Source organism: Pleurodeles waltl, chromosome 2_2, assembly GCF_031143425.1.
Source record: "Pleurodeles waltl isolate 20211129_DDA chromosome 2_2, aPleWal1.hap1.20221129, whole genome shotgun sequence".
NCBI lineage: Eukaryota > Metazoa > Chordata > Amphibia > Caudata > Salamandridae > Pleurodeles > Pleurodeles waltl.
Window position 1 is genome coordinate 228,300,471 of NC_090439.1, and position 23,284 is coordinate 228,323,754.

General features: G+C 44.1%; 1 protein-coding gene across 1 annotated transcript in view; it reads left to right on the forward strand.

Moving 5' to 3' along the window:
* Positions 1-18,156, forward strand: part of CMBL (carboxymethylenebutenolidase homolog) — a 707,337-nt gene extending 689,181 nt beyond the window's left edge. The window contains exon 6 of the mRNA XM_069219697.1: positions 17,119-18,156. Coding sequence (XP_069075798.1) covers positions 17,119-17,298 — 180 coding nt within the window. The 3' untranslated portion in view covers positions 17,299-18,156. The remainder of the gene's footprint in view (positions 1-17,118) is intronic.
* Positions 18,157-23,284: the final 5,128 nt, after the last annotated feature.

Below are 23,284 nucleotides of genomic sequence, written 5' to 3' on the forward strand. Positions count from 1 at the left end.
ACCAGCACCATCTTGTAAGTCTCAATCAACGTATTATCCAAATGGAAACCTATCAAGCAGATAGTAACTTTGCTGTACGGACAAACCAAAATTGTACACAGAAATTAATATAATTTCATAAATTATTATGCTGGGTAACACAATGGGATACATAAATGAAAGACGGATAGTGCAGTCACATATTGTTCCCAGTACCACAGTTATTTTTGTCTTCTGTCTGAGAGTCCCATACATTTTTATAGTGTAAATTATCTATCATTGTCCCTAAATCAATAAAAACAATTGGTTCAGAATAAACATACTGAGTAAATAATGTAAAGTGTTACCACAATGCATATTATAATACAAAACCAAAACATTGATGTGTTAAAAATTAATAGAGCCATAGTGGCAAAAAATATTTGCATTGTATGAAGCAGTAGCATGATAATAATAATAATAATAATAAATAGTACAATTTGGTTCTCAGTCTAGTAGAGGTCCCATTACACCTATAAGCAAATCAAGATACATGTGAATTGCATTAATGCATTGTATAATCCACATTGAGCAAATCCTTATAATCAAAACATAGTATAATTATATAAAATAATAATGTCTTTATAGTGAGGATCAGCATATTTCCATAGTGGAATATCAAGGTCTAACATCCATTGTCTAGAGTCCACGTGAGAAACATTGTAGAAGCTTAAATATAACAATGGGTAGCAGAGATGAAAGATACACACTACAGGGAGTGCAGAATTATTTGGCAAATGAGTATTTTGACCACATCATCCTCTTTATGCATGTTGTCTTACTCCAAGCTGTATAGGCTCGAAAGCCTACTACCAATTAAGCATATTAGGTGATGTGCATCTCTGTAATGAGAAGGGGTGTGGTCTAATGACATCAACACCCTATATCAGGTGTGCATAATTATTAGGCAACTTCCTTTCCTTTGGCAAAATGGGTCAAAAGAAGGACTTGACAGGCTCAGAAAAGTCAAAAATAGTGAGATATCTTGCAGAGGGATGCAGCACTCTTAAAATTGCAAAACTTCTGAAGCGTGATCATCGAACAATCAAGCGTTTCGTTCAAAATAGTCAACAGGGTCGCAAGAAGCGTGTGGAAAAACCAAGGCGCAAAATAACTGCCCATGAACTGAGAAAAGTCAAGCGTGCAGCTGCCACGATGCCACTTGCCACCAGTTTGGCCATATTTCAGAGCTGCAGCATCACTGGAGTGCCCAAAAGCACAAGGTGTGCAATACTCAGAGACATGGCCAAGGTAAGAAAGGCTGAAAGACGACCACCACTGAACAAGACACACAAGCTGAAACGTCAAGACTGGGCCAAGAAATATCTCAAGACTGATTCTTCTAAGGTTTTATGGACTGATGAAATGAGAGCGAGTCTTGATGGGCCAGATGGATGGGCCCGTGGCTGGATTGGTAAAGGGCAGAGAGCTCCAGTCCGACTCAGACGCCAGCAAGGTGGAGGTGGAGTACTGGTTTGGGCTGGTATCATCAAAGATGAGCTTGTGGGGCCTTTTCGGGTTGAGGATGGAGTCAAGCTCAACTCCCAGTCCTACTGCCAGTTCCTGGAAGACACCTTCTTCAAGCAGTGGTACAGGAAGAAGTCTGCATCCTTCAAGAAAAACATGATTTTCATGCAGGACAATGCTCCATCACACGCGTCCAAGTACTCCACAGCGTGGCTGGCAAGAAAGGGTATAAAAGAAGGAAATCTAATGACATGGCCTCCTTGTTCACCTGATCTGAACCCCATTGAGAACCTGTGGTCCATCATCAAATGTGAGATTTACAAGGTGGGAAAACAGTACACCTCTCTGAACAGTGTCTGGGAGGCTGTGGTTGCTGCTGCACGCAATGTTGATGGTGAACAGATCAAAACACTGACAGAATCCATGGATGGCAGGCTTTTGAGTGTCCTTGCAAAGAAAGGTGGCTATATTGGTCACTGATTTGTTTTTGTTTTGTTTTTGAATGTCAGAAATGTATATTTGTGAATGTTGAGATGTTATATTGGTTTCACTTGTAATAATAAATAATTGAAATGGGTATATATTTGTTTTTTGTTAAGTTGCCTAATAATTATGCACACCTGATATAGGGTGTTGATGTCATTAGACCACACCCCTTCTCATTACAGAGATGCACATCACCTAATATGCTTAATTGGTAGTAGGCTTTCGAGCCTATACAGCTTGGAGTAAGACAACATGCATAAAGAGGATGATGTGGTCAAAATACTCATTTGCCTAATAATTCTGCACTCCCTGTATAGGCACAGCATAAACCTGGACTGGAATAGTCCATGATTATGGCATAGTAAATTATATCTAAATGAGCAGACATATTCAGGTGCAGCAAAGAAACAACTATCTGCATAATAATAGACCAAGTTAAATACATCAAGTGAAAAAGTCTTATCTGAAATAGTGTCCACCATCAGTTGTGTATTGCCCCTTCTGTGCCCAGGACGTATTTGTTACGTCCTGAGGCACAGTGCTGCTGTGCCCAGGATGTAACCATTACGTCCTGGGCACACAGCCCAGAGGGAGTGCTAGCGTTCCCTCTGTGGGGTTCCCCCCCACACCACAAGGCAGGGATGGAAGGGGAAGCCCTTCTCCTTCCACCCTGGCCCCCCCCCACCCCACCGTGACATCAGCGCACGATCGCGTGCTGTTTGTCACAGGGCCTCCTCCCATCGCGCTGATCGGAAGAGAAATGCTTTGCATTTCTCTTCCGATCACGTGGGGGAGGCCGAGAGAGGCTTCAAAGGGAAGGAAAGTTATTTCCTTCCCTTTGAAGTCTCTCTCTGCGTTTCAAAAGCCAGATTGCAAAGCAATCCAGCTTTTGAAACGCCCACTAGACACCAGGGATTTAATTTTAAAAAGGAAATTGGCATAAGAGAGCGACCCCTTGGGCAAGGGTCGCTCCCGGGGGGGGGGGGGGTGCATTTTTTTTAAGGCCTTTTCTGCCCCCCCTGGGGGCAGATTGGCCTACTATTAGGCCGATCTGCCCCCAGGGGGTCAGAAACCACTAGACACCAGGGAGTTGTTTTTTTCACGTAAGAGAGCGACCCCTTAGGCAAGGGTCTTTCCCCTGGGGGGGAATTATTTTAGGCCATTTCTGCCCCCCAGGGGGGGGGGCAGTAACCACTAGGCACCGGGGATTTTGTTGTTGTTGTTGTTTTACAGATGGGGAGCGACCCCTTAGGCAAGGGTCGCTCCCCTGGAGGGGCATATTGTATTTAGGCCATTTCTGCCTGCTTTGGCAGAAACCACTAGGCACCAGGGATCTTTTTTTTTGCGCTGTCACGCAAGGGGAGCGACCCCGTAGGCAAGGGTCGCTCCTCGGGGGGGGTTGCAGATTTATTTTAGGCCATTTCTGCCCCCCCTGGGGCCGGCTGAGCTAGAGGCCAAAATCCACAGGTAGGCACTTTGCAAAAAACACCTCTGTTTTCTGTCTAGAAATGTGATGTGTCCACGTTGTGTTTTGGGCCATTTCCTTTCGTGGGCGCTAGGCCCACCCACACAAGTGAGGTACCATTTTTATCGGGAGACTTGGGGGAACGCTGGGTGGAAGGAAATTTGTGGCTCCTCCCAGATTTCAGAACTTTCTGTCACCGAAATGAGAGGAAAAAGTGTTTTTTTGGGCCAAATTTTGAGGTTTGCAAAGGATTCTGGGTAACAGAACCTGGTCAGAGCCCCACAAGTCACCCCATCTTGGATTCCCCTAGGTGTCTAGTTTTAAAAAATGTGCTGGTTTGCTAGGTTTCCCCAGGTGCCGGCTGAGCTAGAGGCCAAAATCCACAGGTAGGTACTGTTTTCTGTGAAAAAATGTGATGTGTCCACGTTGTGTTTTGGGCCATTTCCTTTAGTGGGCGCTAGGCCTACCCACAGAAGTGAGGTACCATTTTTATCGGGAGACTTGGGAGAACGCTGGGTGGAAGGAAATTTGTGGCTCCTCTCAGATTCCAGAACTTTCTGTCACCGAAATGTGAGGAAAATGTGTTTTTTTAGCCAAATGTTGAGGTTTGCAAAGGATTCTGGGTAACCGAACCTGGTCAGAGCCCCACAAGTCACCCCATCTTAGATTCCCCTAGGTCTCTAGTTTTCAAAAATGCACAGGTTTGATAGGTTTCCCTAGGTGTCGGCTGAGCTAGAGGCCAAAATCTACAGGTAGGCACTTTGCAAAAAACACCTCTGTTTTCTGTCAAAAAATGGGATGTGTCCACGTTGTGTTTTGGGGCATTTCCTATTGTGGGCGCTAGGCCTACCCACACAAGTGAGGTATCATTTTTATCGGGAGACTTGGGGAAACATAGAATAGCAAAACAAGTGCTATTGCCCCTTGTCTTTCTCTACATTTTTTCCTTCCAAATATTAGAGAGTGTGTAAAAAAGACGTCTATTTGAGAAATGTCCTGTAATTCACATGCTAGTATGGACACCCCAGAATTCAGAGATGTGTAAATAACCACTGCTCCTCAACACCTTATCTTGTGCCCATTTTGGAAACACAAAGGTTTAACTGATAGCTATTTTTCACTCTTTATATTTCAGCAAATGAATTGCTGTATACCCGGTATAGAATGAAAATCCACTTCAGGGTGCAGGTCATTTATTGGCTCTGGGTACCTAGGGTTCTTGATGAACATACAAGCCCTATATCTCCCCGCAACCAAAAGAGTCCAGCAGACGTAACGGTATATTGCTTTCACAAATCTGACATTGCAGGCAAAAGTTACTGTGTAAAACGTATAGATACATTGCAGTTCTTTCCACCTCAATTTCAATATTTATTTTTTCAGTTGTTATTTTCTGTAGGAAACCCTTGTAGGATCTACACAAATTACCCCTTGCTGAATTCAGAATTTTGTCTACTCTTTAGAAATGTTTCGGTTTCTGGGATCCAGAATTGGTTTCACGCCCAAAATGCCAAAATTGTGTTGAAAAATTGGGTTTTCTGATTCAAGTCTGCCTGTTCCTGAAAGCTGGGAAGCTGGTGATTTTAGCACCGCAAACCCTTTGTTGATGCCATTTTCAGGGAAAAAACCACAAGCCTTCTTCTGCAGCCCCTTTTACCCATTTTAATGAAAAAATCGAAATTTTCACTGTATTTTAGCTAATTTCTTGGTCTCCTTCAGGGGAACCCACAAAGGCTGGGTACCTCTAGAATCCCTAGGATGTTGGAAAAAAGGACGCAAATGTGGCGTGGGTAGCTTATGTGGACAAAACGTTATGAGGGCCTAAGCGCGCCCTGACCCAAATAGCCAAAAAAAGGTCTGGCATCTGATGGGGAAAAGGCCTGGCAGCGAAGGGGTAAAAGGCGGATGACTGTGGCCAGGCCCTGAGGCCAACCTATGCCAAGCATGGCTGAAGGCCATGCATGGATGGGTAGTTATAGGGAGGCTGTATGCAGCCAGGCCCTGCAGCCAACCCCTGCCATGCTCAGCCCGAAGGCTGTGCATGGCGCAGGGTTTGTGTGGTCAATGGGGGTTGCGGCCAGGCCCTGCAGCCAACCTCTGCTGGGCACTGCCACATATATATATTCACTTTTAAAAAAACAAAGGTTAGAGGAACATTATAGTTAGACTCACATTTTAAACCTACAAAACCATAGAAATTCAGCTGTTGTAGTTAGTTCAAGTAACTATAACTTGTGCCCTAAGGTAACTATAACTCCTACCCCTGTCGTGCACAGGTTTCTCATCAATAATATTACTGCAAATGTTATAATAAGCAGTGCATGTTGAGGGCATGCAGTATAGGTACCTTAGTCTTCGAGTTATAGTTACGTAAAGTAACTCTAACTGTAACAGATGAATTTCAGTGACGTTTAAAATGTGAGCCTAACTATAATGTGCCTGTAACCTTTGGCCTTTTAAGTGCATTTCTATGTTTTTTTTCATTCTGTTTCCTAATTATAATGTCCCTGTAACCTTTTTTTTTTCAGTGAATATATATGTATATATATATTTCTCCCATTAGCAGTTGCCACTGGGTAGTTATAGTTAGGATCGTGTTTCCATAGGGAATGCATTTTTTGTGTTGCAAATAACTTTGGCGCCGTTTGATGAATCTCCACAAAACTTTTTATTTTTAAAGTGCTCTTTTTTGCTTAGTTTACGTGTGGAAAGTTTCAGGATGATCCATCAAGCGAGGGCGGATAAAAAAGAGGGGGTCCCAAAATGCTTTTTTCCTTAAGAATTTTAGACACAGCTACAGCCTAAACCACTGAACAGATTTACACCAAATTTGGTAGAAATATGGATATAGGTCCAGAAAGAGTGTGTATCAAGGGATGACAAGGCTCCACAGATCCCAACTGATCTCAAACTGAGATCTGATTGGCTGCCACCACCTCAACCAAAAAGTGGTGGCAGCCGTCTTAAGACTTATATCTCGAGTCCTAACAAAAAAGTAAAAAAAAAAAAGTAGGAATACCCTGACCTCTAGGCCTGATGGTGGTGTCCCAGAGGCACCCGCCTGGGGCCAAAAAACATTTTCTTTTTGTTTTAATTTTCTGTGACTTTGCGGAGGATCCGCAAATCTGTGACAAAATGTAAAAAAATATAACTCTTGCACTTCTGTTTTTTAAGCCACCCGGGGTGGTCCAGGTCCCGTGGGCTTCCTACCCGGTTGCTTTCAGCCCTGAGGACCCCATGCCCCAGCCATTCAGTGAAGTAGGTTGTTTTCGGCCCCAAGGATTTCATCCTCTGGGGCCAGGCCATGCAGTGAAGGGGAAGGGGCCTGTGGCCTCTCTCCCCAGGACGATTTCAGACCCAGGGATTCCATGGCCCAGCTGTGCAGTGAAGGGGAGCAAGCAGCCCCCCCCCCCCTCCCAGGGCCGTTTTCAACCCCAGGGTCCATACCCCAGGGCCTGGCTGTGCATGTAAAGGAGGAGAGACTGTGGGGTCCCCCCTCCCTGAACCATTAGTGGCCAGGGGACCCGTACCCCCGGTACATAGTGGGTTCTCTGCTGGCACTGGCGTGATGGAAACCTGTGTTTGCCCTCGCTTGGCAGGAGCAATTTCAAACCTCTCACCAAGTGGGAGCAACCATTAAGTTCACTCCCAGCAGGTGGGAGTTTGGAAAATGCTCTTGTCAGCTGGGAGTGGACATTAGATTTGTCTCCCTGATCTAAATATTGCTCCCGCCTGCAGGAAGCAACTTTTTAGCTGCTCCCTGCGTGCAGGACCAATGCCTGCTCCAGCTGAATGCAAGAAGCCAGCTGGGGCCACGGGGGCCTTGGGGCTCCCTCAACAGCCCTCTAAAAAAGTGTGGTGGGAGGACACCAGGGCACCTACCCTTTATTGGCTGGGCCCTGGGGGATGGGGTCCCCAGGGGCCGAAATGGACCTGGGGAGATGGGACACGTGCCTTCTCCCCCTTTCTATATGCAGTCAGTCTGCTCTGGGAGGGAGGTCTCATGCCCCCTTCACATATATGGCCAGGCCACAGGGGATGCGGTCCTTGAGGCCAAAATAGGTCTGGGAAGGGGGGGCATTGTGACCCCTCCCCCTTAAATATGTTGGCAGGCCTCGGGGGAGGGGGTCTCCTGGGCCAGAAGTGGCCTGGGGAGGGTGACCCCATTGCTCCCTCCCCTAAAAGATGCGCTGGGCCCTGGGTAATAGGGTCTCCAGGGCGAAAAGCAGCCCAGGGAAGGGGGCACATGCCACCTCCCCCCCAAACAAATGTACCAGGCCCTGGGGGAATGTGGTCCCCAAGGCCAAAATCAGCCTAGGGAGGGGTGAGTCACATGTCCCCCTCCCCTTAATTTTAATTAGTGGCCCTGGGGGGTGTGGTTACCAGGGCCATAATAGGTTCAGTGAGTGGGGCCATACGACCCCCCCCCTTTAAAAAAAAAAAGAGAAAAAAAGAAAGGCCTTAGGATCCACAGGGCCAGGCCCTGTGGCTAACCCCCGCCTCACACATCCAAATGCTGTGCATGGTGTGTGGGATTGGCTGTATGAGGGGATTAGTAATTATGGTAATTATATATAACGTATGTAAGAAGAAAAAAAACTAGAAATTCATTGAGACAAACAAAGGTTAAAGTAACGGTAGAGTTAGATGAAATGTTCAGGTTCAAACTCTAAAAAACACAGAAATTCACCAGTTATAGTAAGTTATCTCAAGTTAACTATAACTTGCGTCCTTGCTGTGCACTGCTAATTACCCTACATATTACATCACTCATGATATCTTCTTTTACATTATTGATAATATGACTGTGCATGGCGGTAGGGCAAGTTATATTTACCTTAGTGAACAGATTGCCAAGAGGCCTAAGAATTTTCACCATGTTACTCACCCAGATATCAAACCAGAAATGCTCTAGGAATGGGGTGAAAATAACATGCAGTGTGCATTAAACATGATAAAAATACTGATTAAACATGCCAAAATCGATTTAAACGACTTACATAAAATTATCAAAGAGATGGAGGAAAGACTTTTATCAAATCCAGATAAAGATGAGACAACCAAAATGAGAAAAGTGTTGATAATGCACCTTGATAAAAATGAAAAAGTGCAAGAACACAAGAAAAAGACGTTTGTGAGAGATTAAATGGATTATAATCATGAATGAATATTTGCATTTGCCAATAGGTTTGACACTTTAAAACATGATCAATATTAAAGTAACATCAAATGTTCAGTTCCCACAACTGATATCACTAGTGAATTTGACATCGGCCTAGTGAAGGAGAAGACATGACAACAAGTACTGCCATGATTAAATCGATTTTTTAGAGGAAATGAAATTGCCCCACCTAGACCAAGGTATGTCCCATCAACAAAATGACTATGGAGATTAATGATAAACTAAAGCAATGGTTTAATAATTTAATCAAGGAGGAGGAATATAAATTCATGATGAATGAACACTCTAAAAATACTAATAATCTCGTTCTTACCAAAGATTCACAAAACGTTAGTTAACCTCCCGGGTAGGCCAATAGTATCGGCATGTGACTTTTTATACAAACATGTTTCTACATATGTTGACTAATTCTTGATACTAATTTTTCAAACACTGAGCTTGTACATCAACGACACAAGAGGTTTCTTAAGAGTGTTAAGAAACATCACATGGAGCAGCAACTATTTACTTATAATTAGTGATGTGGCGTCTTTATACAGATCGATCAGACATGAGGCAGGACTCAAGGCGTGTGATCATTTCCTGAAACAACTTAATAATGTTCCTTACAAACAATGTTTTTCTAATAAACCATGAGATATACCATCAACTGTATGACACCGCCATGGGCATTTCCTTTTCTCCAAACTATGCTAACCTACCATGGGTTGGTGGGAGAAGGAATATGCATGGGGAAAGACAATCGACAAGCATTCGATAAAATCATCGTTTGGTTAAGATATATCAACGATTTGTTCTTAATATGAAATGGTACCAAAACGTTTTTTATATACTTGGACAATCTGAATAACATCGACCTTGCCTTACAATTTGCATGCTCAGTAAGCAATATTTGTGTCAGTTTCCTAGACATTTTGGTTTATGTACAAGATGACAAAATAGAAATAACACTATTTAGAAAACAGTCTGCAACTAACAGCATCTTACATGGAACTAGCTTCCACCTCAAGCCACTAATTAATAGTGTATCGTATGGGGAACTAATACGACTGAGGAGACACTGTTCAAATGATCTGGTTGCAGGAGCAAAATGTAAGAGAGTTGCAAACAGACTCCAACAAAGGGATTACAAACAAAGAGATCTCAATAAAAGCTTAAATGTCTCCCACCCAGTGAGTCTCTGAAGCACACACCCTCTAGGAACAAGGAGTTCAAACACCACCCCGGGACCTCCAAGTGTTCTTCAACTGGGCGGAACCCCAAGAACAATGGGCTATGGTCAGACAGGGTGTGCCCCAGATATTCTGTGTGAGTCACATATTGGCTAAGCCTGTTGGAGCAGACAAACATATCCAGCTTGGTATGTAGGTGGTAATTGTGAGAGTAGTATGAGTAGTCATGTGTCTAGCCATGTTGTACTTTCCAAACATGCACCACCCCAGTGACTCAACCAGTCTTGGAGGCCCACAGAGCTCCTGTGTGCCACCGCTCCTGGCAGAGAGGGAGTCGAGCGATCTAGTTTGATGTCCATGACACAATTAAAATCCCCTTCCAATAAGAGATCCTCCGCTACAAAAGTAGCCAGTGGGGTCCGGTGCACCTGGAGGAAAACCAACTGATCTTGGTTTAGGGCATACACACTTCCCAGCGTAACATTTTTGGCCCTAATCGACACATACCACCCCTCCTTGTCAATGGTGAGATTAGTCAGAGCAAAAGGTGTGCCTGCCTGTATCCATGTAAGAGCCCACCCGTGGCATAAGTGGAATACAAAGTGGCAGACAACTGCCCTCTCCATCTGCGTTTCAGACTATCAATCTCCTCCCCTGTGAGGTGTGTCTTTTGCAAGATAGCCATCTGCTCCCCGTGCTTCCTCAGATATCTCTGGATGTTGTAGTGCTTAGCAGCTGAACCCATCCCTCTTATGTTCCAGGTCAAGGTATACTTGAATCCGACATACTGTCAAGCAAGACAAGTGTTTACACATGGTCTCCTACACCCTCCTCACTAAAACTGGTCTCCCCAGCAATATCGAGCAGCACAACCCGAGAGACAAGAAAATTAAGTCCCCAGCAACAAACTCCCCAACCTCAGAGCAGTCCAGCAATGGCTGGCTGCCCAAACATGAAAAGTAAAACCACTGTTAGTAAAATGCCACCTCCAGGCACCTGGCAGGGGATAATCAGGGTTGGGTAGGCTAAGTTGGAAAATTTCATTAAGCTGCATCAGCTCATTTCTCATTGTGTATCCTAGTACATGGGCCAGCAAGCACCCATCTATCTGCGGTCCCACTGTCTGTGGCCCCCCACCCAAGCAGCACAAACAAAACATAGCAAGCTCCAATTGTCCAGAACCCCAGGGGGCATCGGGGTTCACCTCTGCACATGAGTCCCCAGCCCATCAGATCAATCTGCCTACGGATTGTAGGGTCACAGTAGGCAGATGTTTCTCATGAGACAAGGAGGTGTTCATATCTGCTGCTGCAGTCCTGAGCTCTGATGAGGTGCCAGTGTAGGGCGTCGGCCCTTTAAGTCTGTGAAATCTCGGCCACTGCCATCAGTGTTGCAGCCCGTTCCTGCTCCATCTGGGAGGGAAATTACTTCTTTGAGAGTCTACTAGGGGACAGACCCCGGGTTCCTTTCCTGGGCCCATGTCTAGTTGGCCCTGTCTTGGACCTAGGTCTAAGAAGTGTTGACGTGGCCTTGTAGACTTCCAGCCATTCCCACGCCGCACTTGGGTCCTTACAAAACTGGGTAGCACCGTCCAGGATTATTCTGAGCTGGCAAGAAACATCAGGGAATACTGCTGTCTTTCCTCTCGGAGTGCCTTTTTGACTTCCAAGAAAGAAGCCTGCTGTGCCTGAACTGCTGCTGTAAAATCTGGAAATACAGACACCTTCTCGCTGTCCACCACAAAGGGGCCTGCAGTTTGTGCTTGTTGAAGAATAGTGTCCCCATAATGAAGCTACCTATCCACCACTGGGCGGGATGGGCGACCAGGTGCCAGCCATGGGCTAGTACTCTGTGAGCTCTTCCAGAGCAAAAAAAGAGGTAAGGTGGTTTGGAGCAACGCTGGTCTGAAGCCAGTGTTCCAAATAGGACACCATATCGCTGCCCTCCACCCCCTCAGGGAGACCTATAGCCATGGATGCCATTTTGGGGTCGTCAGGGGTCCCAACTGCTCTGTAATACCCCTGGCACTGCCTTGGTGACCCCTAGCCTTAGAGATGGCAAAGTCGGTGCTAGGAACAAAGAGGCAGATCTTCCTTGTGGACGTCAGTTGGAGCTCTATTCTCTTTATTTTTGTGAATTTTGTATTATACTAATAGCGAATAATAATATATTATTCACTATTAGTGCAATAAAAATGGAGTACAATTGGCTGGATATGCCCTTCCATGGCAGCTAAGGTAAGTAAAAAAGAAATTAAATGTATGTTGTCTGCATGCTAGTTAGTGTGTTTATTTCAGTGAGAGTGTATGTAAGTGTGGATTTGTGTGTATGTATAAGTGTGTTTGTGTGTGTGAGTGGAGGTGAAAGAGCATGTGATGTCACTTCCGCTACCCCTGGCATTTCGGTGAATTGACGTCCATGCCTACAACCCTCAACTCTCCACTCCACACTGCGCATAAGATACCAATTTGGTATTTTGAAGAGACACTCAGAACAAATCCCTTTCACGTACCAAATTGGTATTGAGTCACAAATACTTTTAGAAGTCATTAAAACATTACCAACCCAAATGAATACTTGTTTAACTATTCTTTTACATTATGGGTATGGGATTGGGGTCTTGAAAGGCACATTTGGATGCCAGAAAATGTATTAATGAGTAGATTCTGTGCCGGTGTAAAAGGAAATGGAAACGTGTTAGTTCTAGCAGAGCAGGGATCTTTGTATCTCCGACTTTGGGTAAAATCGTTGAGCAACCCCTGTTACTGGTCGTATGGACCTTTGATTGCTGACAAGAAAAGATTAAAAAGGAGCAATTTTATACATCAAACTGCATTAACAGTCAAGTGTACTTGGAGCTCCAAAACAATCAAGTTAGAGAGTTGATGTAAGTTAAAGGGTTTTATTGAAAGTTCTAATATGATTTCATTCATTTTATTCAGCAAATACTACTCTTTAGTCATTTTGTTACAAGTAGCCCATTAGTTGATATTCAAAACAAGGGAAAATACTATAATGGTAAAGATTACAAATAACATACAGATAATACAACAAGCGTGTTCCATAAATGAACTTTCCTAATCTATATAAGTATTAGAATGGTAATTTAAGCCAAAGTAAAGGTGTCAGGTCAGAAACCCAATAAAGAGCTTTGACGAGAGAGTAAAATAAATAAGCTTGAATCTTTTGCAATTAAGCAAATTAAATTACAAGCTGGAAAGTATTCTCAGCCATAAATTAGTAGACATCTTTCATAAATTAAAAAATAAAAGGGAACCTTTCCTGAAGAGAGATCACCCTACGAATCCCAATAAAGAGTCCAGAGTGCTCTCTCAATCTAGAAGCTAGAGGATCGATCGAGTGTCTCTCCCAAGTCTAGGAACACACGCTAATATAAATTAAAAAGGATACAAATTGAATCAATTTACAAGTTCTTTGTTCTTGGCATGCAACAGGGCTTCAGCAAACCCTGGGAGTAGGTAAACTCCCTTGTTTCTCATGTCTTCACAATGGACCACGGAAACAAGTTCTTGAAAAGATACATTGTACACATCTTGTGGTTCAGATAGTTCTTTCATGTCTCCTGTCATTGCCTCTCCTCTCTGTGGGAACCTCACTATCATGTGTCTAATACACAGCAAATGCCTGACCACTAACTAACTGACAGCTTCTGGAAAGTTATTGTATTTGCAGTGGGAGAGAAAACATATTGTGCCAAACAACAGTTCAATGTGGAAAACAGACCTTTCAATGCTCAAGTATTAATCAACATTAATGCGGCATTAGTAGTTAGGCTAACTTAAGTCAGTATATGATGTTATTTAATTTATATGTCTGCAACTCTTAAGTAGAACTACCTACTAAACATTTGTATTTACCATACATGTATTATTTTTATACATGCTTTTGTATTTTCAATTTCAAGGCATTTTGTACTTGCAAAATGAGGAAATTGGCTTCAGCAGCTCAAACTTTCTAACTTCAAACAGCATTATTATTGTCGCCCTAAGTGGGAAGAGTATGCCCAGACGTGGGTCCCGTGCTTCCCATGCCACTGGATTCAAGCTAGCCTGGCTGATGAGGGGTGAAACCCTGAAACCGGTCCCAGGATGCTTGTTTCAAGTCCAGGGAAGACCTGGCCTGGCAGTTCGGGCTGGACTGTTCCCATGGGGAACAGGGTCAAGACTGATTTGCATATGGCTGGGTCCAAAGTGGAATTGCATGGAGCTGGATGATGTTTTAATCATTTCCAATTCAGTGAGTTCCCGAGTCGGTCCCTGCTGATGGTGTAATTAAAAACAGCCAAATCCATGCAGCCTTATATCCCATCAAACAAGAATGGACAACAATCATCAAGCCCCCAGGAGGGTCGGCTTTCCAGGACTGGGGAACTGAAAAAAGCACTGTGGCCAAAGAAAGTTAGAAGCTGATGCTCCTGGCCCTGCATAGCCAAGAAAACGTATTAGCTGCCATACCAGTCTGTGGAGAAAGGGGCTAGAGAAAGGAGGAGAAAAAAAGATTGAGAAGTAGGAAGAAGATAGAGAAAAAAGGTGCTAGAAAAGAAGAGGAGAGGGAGAGAAAGAATGGAGATGATGCAAGGTTTATCCCGTCAGATCTTCTGAGAGTGATGATTTCCTGATGCAGAATGTCCCAGGTAGGACATTATCTAGCACACAATTGTTGAGTGTGGAGGGTGGACGTCCACAACCTTGGGTAATAGGTATGGGAAGGAGGGCTCCCAGGAGAGGGCATCTTATGTGTTTATTTTTTTAATGGAAAAAAGCTTTGTATTTCACAAAGCTTGAACTGTTTAGAAAATGCACAAAGGTGTCATTCCATCTATTTGGTGACATTAAAAATTGAGGTTTGGGAAGTTGATTAAGTATACTTTATTATAAAACTTTTTTTTTTAAATAAAAACTACGTATTCCTTCAAGTAGAATCTAAAAAAAAAAAGAAAAAGCCTAAAAAAGCACTGTGTGCTTTAATACCTTTCATGTTCCATATTCCTATGACTAGTTGGCAGAGAATGTGCCCATAGTGCATTATTTTAATGTTGGGTCATTACTGTGGGCCATGCCTCCCTTAACGTATACTTCCTTCTGTGGGCTACTAAAATGCGATCTAATCTCACGAAACAAAAACATAATTAAACAGAAAGTTAGTAGGATAAAATTAGAATACAAAACAAAGTTTGGGACAACTTAACCCCTGTCTGACCTCACCATTGTATATTCTAACCTTAGAAAAAATGCAGAAAGGTCCTCAAACAAGGCCAGACTGACTGTACCGGGCATCTGGTTTTTTCCTGGGGGACTGGAGGAGGGGGGTCTACTTTTGTTACTGGGGTCCAGCCTTGTAGCAGTGCAGGAGTTTAAAAGCACTGCAGAGGCCCTTGTATATCCAATAGCTTTCAGGCAACAATAAAATTGTCCAGATAACTTTGGTGATTAATGCACCGTTTTTACCATTTTTTCCAAATTTTCCTGGGGGACCCCCCTCAAACCCCATTGTAGTGGTCAGGCTTGCTTGCTATGCACCCTATGGGGGCTGGAATGACAACATTTGCCAGAGCTGCCTTGGGTTCTCAGTCTGGCCCTGCCCTCAAATTGCTTGCGGAAGCAGAGACAAAGAGGGCATGATGAGGCTGGCCTGGACTTATGAACTTCTAGGCCTAAGATAATTCCCCAGCGAATACCCAGGTGATCCTGGCCTCTCATCTCTCCTTCTGGAGAGACTCTTTGCTTGGGGAAATTTAGATTTTACCTGTAATGTTGGTTTTGTGCCTTTGATAGTGCCTCGAGGGCACCACCTGTGAGCAATGCAAAAGTTTACCCTTTTTCAAAATATTGGAAGATTTTTCGTTTAGCCCAAAGTATCACAGCGTTTGAGTTAGAATAGTCATTGTGGGCATTGGTCAATGACAAATTGTATTTTTTATTTCATGACTTGAATTTCCAGCAAAACATACATAGTCCTATAAATATGAATAATGCATTTCAAAATGAACTCTTTTCACCTAGCAGACCTACAAATACAATTATTTATATGAATAGGAACTAAACATTTAAGATTAGGGCAAGTAGCTAAGGAAGAAATGCAGAACAAAGAAGGCTGTCTACCAAACCAAGCATCATCATCTTTTCATACAACAGTAACATTGAAAAACACTCATTCAAACCACAGCATGTAATTTTTCTGAAGCATAGAGGATGACCACACGGTGTCATAATTCAATAATATTTCACAGTTTCGCTGCTAAAAATGTAAATGAGTGTTGACAAAAGATCTGATGACCAAACCAGTGGCTTTACTTCCTTTCTATAGCATACATTTTCACCAGAATCTAAGCATTTTAAGTGAAAATAGTGTGGTTTACCATTGAAATTGATACCGAGTCTAAACTGAAAGGGCAATGTGTGGGATCTGTTTGCCTGCCACTTTCTTGGTAGAGATTCCTTGTCTGGCCCTTTTTATTTGCAGATAACGTACTAGTGTCTCTTGTTGAAGGCCTATTTTATACAATATCAACAGTCACAACGGGCCTAGGGTCAGCCCACTGCTTATCATTTGTTGGTATTCTTATAATTCTCACTTGCCTGCTTATTACTTGATGTCTTTCCTTCCTCTTGTGTTTGTGCCTCGCCTGGAGCATAGCTTCTTTACCTACTTTTGATTGGCTTTGTCATTCATATGGGAACTTCCTCAGGACAACACAAATAGGTAGCAACTTACTGCGATCCTAGTGCAAGAAAAATGAGCATCAAAGAAACCAGTCATCATGGCCTTATTTTAAACTCCATTGATTCAAAGGCTCATGCACCATCTTGATTCGAAGATTTGTGAACCATGGAGCCGCTGTCCGTTTCATTCCAGGTAGAGCATAGTATTGAATGTGCATTCCTTTTGGGATTTAGCGTGCTCACAATCTTAAATTACTAAGGAAGTGGATATGACAGAATTAATATGGGCACAAGGAAGACTTTCTCTCGGATAACTTAAATACTCTTGTAAAGATCGATCATTAATCTAAATATGGTATTGATTGTTGTGTGCTTGTTGGGGAGGAAGGTAGAACGGTGGTTCTTAGGTGATTTGGCATATCGAAGAGAGTCACATTCTAGTGAATGTCTTCATTACATGGTTTTGTTTACCCCAGTTTCCTTGAATGCAAATAAAAAGATTACATATTCATTACCTATTTAAATATGTTATAATGAACAAAAATGTTTTTATTTGTGGTGGCTGTGCTTTCAACGTGAAAGCGAAAGTCAAATTGACATTAACATGTTGACTAGAGGAAACACTGATGTTTGTTTGCTCCATAGGTCACCCTGCTAGAGCAGAAACTCAAGGAACAGTGTACGGTTGACTATGAAGTTAAAGTCTATCCTGGACAGACCCATGGCTTTGTTCACCGCAGGAAGGAAGATATTAATCCCAACGATAAACCACACATTGAGGATGCAAGAAGGCAAATGATCGACTGGTTGAATAAATATATGTAAATACCAGATCAAGAGCAAAATTCGCAACCAAATCTGTGATGATAATGATTCTGATGTACAAATTATTAAAATGAGTTGAGTATAGAGTTACATATTTGTGATTAACGTTGCCCGTGTTGCTGAGAAGATACTATTGTGAAAAGAGGCCCACGAAAATAAATGCAACAGTATTTCCAGAAAACTGGTTCATTCTTTGATTTCATTATTTAAAAAAATAAAACTCTGAGTGTTATATGGAAGAAAGGCTACAAGATTTTTTTAAATCATTATTCATGGTGGATTGGCAGATGCTTCTCATTAGTAGTGTAGGTTGAGGTAGTTTTGGAGTCGTATTGGGTGGTGCAGGGAAGGGAGAAATTGATCTAGTTAGATGCCTGAATAAACATTATCAAGTGACGTTTCTCTCATGAAATTACATTGAGTTACACATTAAGATAAAGAGGGGCTCGGTGCTCCCATATGCCCATATCATTATTTTGGTTTTGAAATAAAGTTTTTTGAATGATTGAATTATATTGTGCATACTGAAGAGGATGTCGCTAGTCAGGCCAAGCAACCATTAACTCACTCTCTTTCAGCAACATTACTACAGATATTGGTTGCAGACAAAGCTAAATGATGCTTGATGTTATTAAATGGCAACATCAGAGCCCTTAATGAAGGACCTGGGGGTAAAAGCCTGATAAAGGATTCAGTTAGTCACATGTTGAAAAAGGACTAACTTTCATAAGCCACGTGACCTGTGCCAACATGAACATGGATTAAAGAAGGATACACTTTAAACTGCCAAATAGCACAATAATAAAATAGCCACAAAGATCTATAAAAAAAATACTGTTTTGTAATCCTTTTTTGACAAGACCACTTCTCAAAGTTTCATTTGTACTAACAATGGACTCACATGGCAAGATAGATGTTTGATCGTTAGATTTGAAAAGTATTGAGACTGAAATTGTGTAGTGTAAGTGTGGATCTTTTTAGATGCCAGAAAAGTTCATCCATGTAAGTAATTCAACTGTATTTTTATTTATCCTTTATCCTAACAGCATGCAAGAACAACCATTGTAGCAATAACTTGTTTTATGCAGCACTTCATACACCATGTCTGCCATTCTAAAAATAGGTTATGGACTAATGCTACCTGCCACATACAGGCTTAAGAGAAATTTTATTAACTAATTGAGCGATACACATGTCTCTACAGGTGCTAGATGTTAACTGGAATTTTGTATGCATGCTACCTACTTTGTCTCGCTTTTCCCCTAGCAAGAAGCATGGCAGTACCATAGAGCAATGTTGTTTTTCCGCAGTACTGACTGTACAACACTTAGGGGGTCATTCCGACTTTGGAGGGCGGCGGAGGCCGCCTGCCAAAGTAACCCCGTCGGAAGACCGCTCCGCGGTCAACAGACCGCGACGGTCATTCCGACTTTCCCGCTGGGCTGGCGGGCGACCGCCAGAAGGACGCCCGCCGGCCCAGCGGGAAAGCCCCTTCAACAATGAAGCCGGCTCCGAATGGAGCCGGCGGAGTTGAAGGGGTGCGACGGGTGCAGTGGCACCCGTCGCGATTTTCAGTGTCTGCAAGGCAGACACTGCAAATCTTAATGGGGCCCTCTTAGGGGGCCCCTGCACTGCCCATGCCAGTGGCATGGGCAGTGCAGGGGCCCCCAGGGGCCCCACAACACCCGTTCCCGCCATCCTGTTCCTGGCGGTAACAACCGCCAGGAACAGGATGGCGGGAAGGGGGTCGGAATACAGCGCCGCCATGGAGGATTCCCTTGGGCAGCGGTAAACCGGCGGGAAACCGCCGGTTGCCCTTTTCTGACCGCGGCTTTACCGCCGCGGTCAGAATTGCCCATGTAGCACCGCCAGCCTGTTGGCGGTGCTACCTCCGGCCTCCACCCTGGCGGTCTATGACCGCCAGGGTCGGAATGAGGCCCTTAATCTGTTGAACGCTCAAAACATGTCTTTTTTGCAAGAGATACTATAACCTGAGAAACAGATATCTCAACCCTATATTGTGGATTTGTAATATACCTAAATGGCCTGCCCTTTTGTATTCATTAATGCTACAATATCGCTCTTTTACAAACGCTTGATAATGTTTTAGTTCTTTCCTTAGTATTTAGAGGTACAATGTATGCATTAATTGATTAATTAGCCTTTTCAGTATTCTATTGTTTGTATTGATTTATATCCGTTGACTTTTATTCTGTGTCTTTTGCTCTCTTGGTTTAATATACTGATATACCTAATATACAGTTTAATTTGTGTTTTATCTGTTTTTGCAATATTCTTATATTTGAATTAGAATGATTGACTGCAGTTTAAACCACTGCAGCCATGACACACATACTCCACAGCTGTAAATGTAAATTGAAATACGAATGGTTGGTGTATGAATTAAAAATCCATTAAACAGTAGTTATGTTACTACCCTAAAAAAGTTAGTGTTTAAATAGTGAAAGCAGTGAGGGGACGTGGCCAGCCGCCAAGATGGCAGTCATAATTTTCTGAGCTCCGGTGAGCCACCCGAGAATCCGCATTAATCCGCTGACAATGCTCGTGTCATCCCTCTTATGAACATGCCAGAATACGTCTGTTAACTTAATAATGCACTGGGATCGCTGAAAATTCAACTGTGTCAACAATTGGTGTTCTTGAAATCTGTAGGGCGGCCCAGATACATGCGGACGGGCGCTGGGGGAATTGAGCCGCCAGGAGCCATGCTTCATGGGAGGGTTGCTTCCACACCCCCACCTCAGCTGCCAGTGATGTAGCAGCCATGGTGTTGTGGCCGGGTCGCGGCAGACCGACCTGTAGCTCTTGCCGGTATTGATGAGACTGTGGCCTAGGAGAAGCCAAATTTGGTGGGGGCTGTGAAACGTAGAGCTGCCTGGCCGAAGGCTGAGCCAGTTCCTCGTGTCCCTGGATCTGCCAGGAGCTACAGGGTACAAGAGCACCCAAACCTGCCCAGAAGCAGAGTGGCTCCATTTGGAAGACGCTGGCCAGAAATCAGCTGTTGGAAGAACAGTGAGTACAGCCATACTGATATCGTGCACCTTGAAATCCACTGTGTTGAGACGATATTCACTAAGGGGCATATTTATACTCCGTTTGCGCCGAATTTGCGTCGTTTTTTTCGACGCAAATTCGACGCAAAACGAACTCCATATTTATACTTTGGCGTTAGACACGTCTAGCGCCAAAGTTCATGGAGTTAGCGTCATTTTTTTGCGTGAACACCTTCCTTGCGTTAATGATAAGCAAGGTAGGCGTTCCCGTCTTAAAAAATTACTCCGATGCTATTGCGTCGGATTTATACTCCCGGGCAAAAATGACGCCCAGGAGTGGGCGGGTCTAAAAAACCCGCATTAGTGCCGGATTTTAGCGCCTGGGTCAGGGCAGGCGTTAAGGGACCTGTGGGCTCAGAATGAGCCCAGAGGTGCCCTCCCCTGCCCCCAGGGACACCCCCTGCCACCCTTGCCCACCCCAGGAGGACACCCAAGGCTGGTGGGACCCACCCCAGGGACAATAAGGTAAGTCCAGGTAGGTATTTTTTTAAATATTTTTTTGTGGCATAGGGGGGCCTGATTTGTGCCCCCCTACATGCCACTATGCCCAATGACCATGCCCAGGGGACAGAAGTCCCCTGGGCATGGCCATTGGGCAAGGGGGCATGACTCCTGTCTGTGCTAAGACAGGAGTCATTTCAATGGGGGATGGGCGTCGTAAAAAAATGGCGCAAATCGGGTTGAGGCGATTTTTTTGCCTCAGCCTGACTTGCACCATTTCTGGACGCCCATACGCCATTTTCCCCCTACGCCGGCGCTGCATGGTGTAGGTCGTTTTTTTTAACGCACACCAGACAGCGCCGGCGGCTAACACCGGCTAACGTCATTCAATAAATACGGCGCCCGCATGGCGCTTCAGAATGGCGTTAGCCGGCGCTAATTTTTTTGACGCAAACTGCGTTGGCGCAGTTTTGCGTCAAAAAGTATAAATATGGGCCTAAATGTTATGTGAATTGCCAGGATTACCAATATGGCCAGGAAGTGACGTAATTATACCCTGCAATACATACAATGCCAAGTCTGCCTTATAGCTTATATACTCTGAGTGAATACATCGTATGACTGACACCAGTGCTCGTGAAGCAACCCAAACCTAGATCAGAAGCCCGGCACTGGTGAACAAGTGGAACATATTAACACTTCTGGCCTTTTGGGGAGCGGTCTGCGCTACTGCCTGATGATGTGCTTAGGATGAACGTATGACTGGGCTAGGAGTAGTGCCCTGAGACGCACAGTAACACAAAACCACCTGCCATGCCTTCCTGTAGTAGGGTCAGAGGGAGTAGCATTGAATGGGTAGACAAACTAGAAGTGAACAATAGAGTGCTGTACATAATAATATGGGGCTCACAAAGTCAAACAAACAGTTGTCACAGAATGGCTCAGAACGCTCTAACAGCCGGTGATGTAGCTTCTACTTCCTCACAGTGTATCCCACCCTATCCCTTACGGCCTGTCATGGATAAACTAGACATCATACTTCAAGAAATAAAAGACTCCCTAGCGGCCATAGAACATCACATTGACACTTTGTCTGCTGAATTAGGTCTCCTTCAGGATGACCATCGCAAACTCTCCGAAAAGGTCTCGGCAGCAGAGGTGATGTTATCATCACTTACCCCAGTGCAAGCATTACACATTGAAACTATGTCAGATCTTCAAAAACAGCTGGCACTCGTTCATGACAGGGCAGAGGATGCAGAAGGATGTACCCAACACAATAATGTGCGAATCATAGCTGTACCAGAGGAAACAGAGGGCTCTAATACCACGCAATTCATTGCAGACTGGTTCCGTGAGGCAGTGGCACCACAAGGACTTTCTCAACTATTTGCAGTAGAGCTTGCACACCGCATACCATCCAAGCACCCTCCACCTGGCGCACCACCACGTACTATGATTGTGCACATTCTTAATTTCAGGTACCTTGACACTCTCTTACTGAAGGCCAGGGAAAATGCGCCTTTAATTATGGGCAATGCAGCTGTCTCATTGTTCCCCGATTATACGTTGGAAGTACAGAGGAAACATGCATTGTTTATGTTGGTCAAGAAACAGTTGCATGCAGAGGGTATAACTTTTGTGCTGATGTTCCCAGCCAGACTGAGAGTAATACATTACCAAAATACCACATTCTTCGACTCACCTAACGAAGCTCGGACTGGCTGGAAAACAAATATGCTAATAGTCAGTGGCCCCCCCTTAGTGCAGGGACCCGGGAGGAAGTGGGGCCTGCCACCTTGGTCCAGGAGACTCCCCCCGAGCAAGACTATATCTGCGGCGACATCCTCACCCCAACAGGCCCTAGAGGGTAGAAGAGCTGTACTTGAAACATTAATTTCTACAAATCAGACTAACTGTGTTTTGTCTTCTAGACAATTCAAACAACACACACCTGACACCCATACACACACCATACCCACACACACCACTATAATAAACACACCCACAATCCCTTACGATTACAATACATTGGCTCAAGACTGACACCAAGACCACTTAGCCAACTAGAGCCACATACCACTCACACCCATACACCACTCACCCGCTGTACATCACACACCCCAAAACATTACCCAACACATCCTCACCAACACACCTCACATAACACTCATGGCACCACAAAGACACCACTGTTTCACAGAGGAGGAGTTAAGGGTCATGGTGGAGGAAATTGTCAGGGTAGAGCCGCAGCTATTTGGAGCACAGGTGCAGCAGATATCCATTGGAAGGAAGATGGAGCTATGGCAGAGAATCGTGGACAGGGTCAACGCCAAGGGACATCACCCAAGAACAAGTGATGACATCAGGAAGAGGCGGAACGACCTACGGGGAAGGTACGTTCCATTGCAGCAAGGAACCAACTTGCTATCCAGAGGACTGGCGGTGGACCCCCACTTCCTCCCCCACAA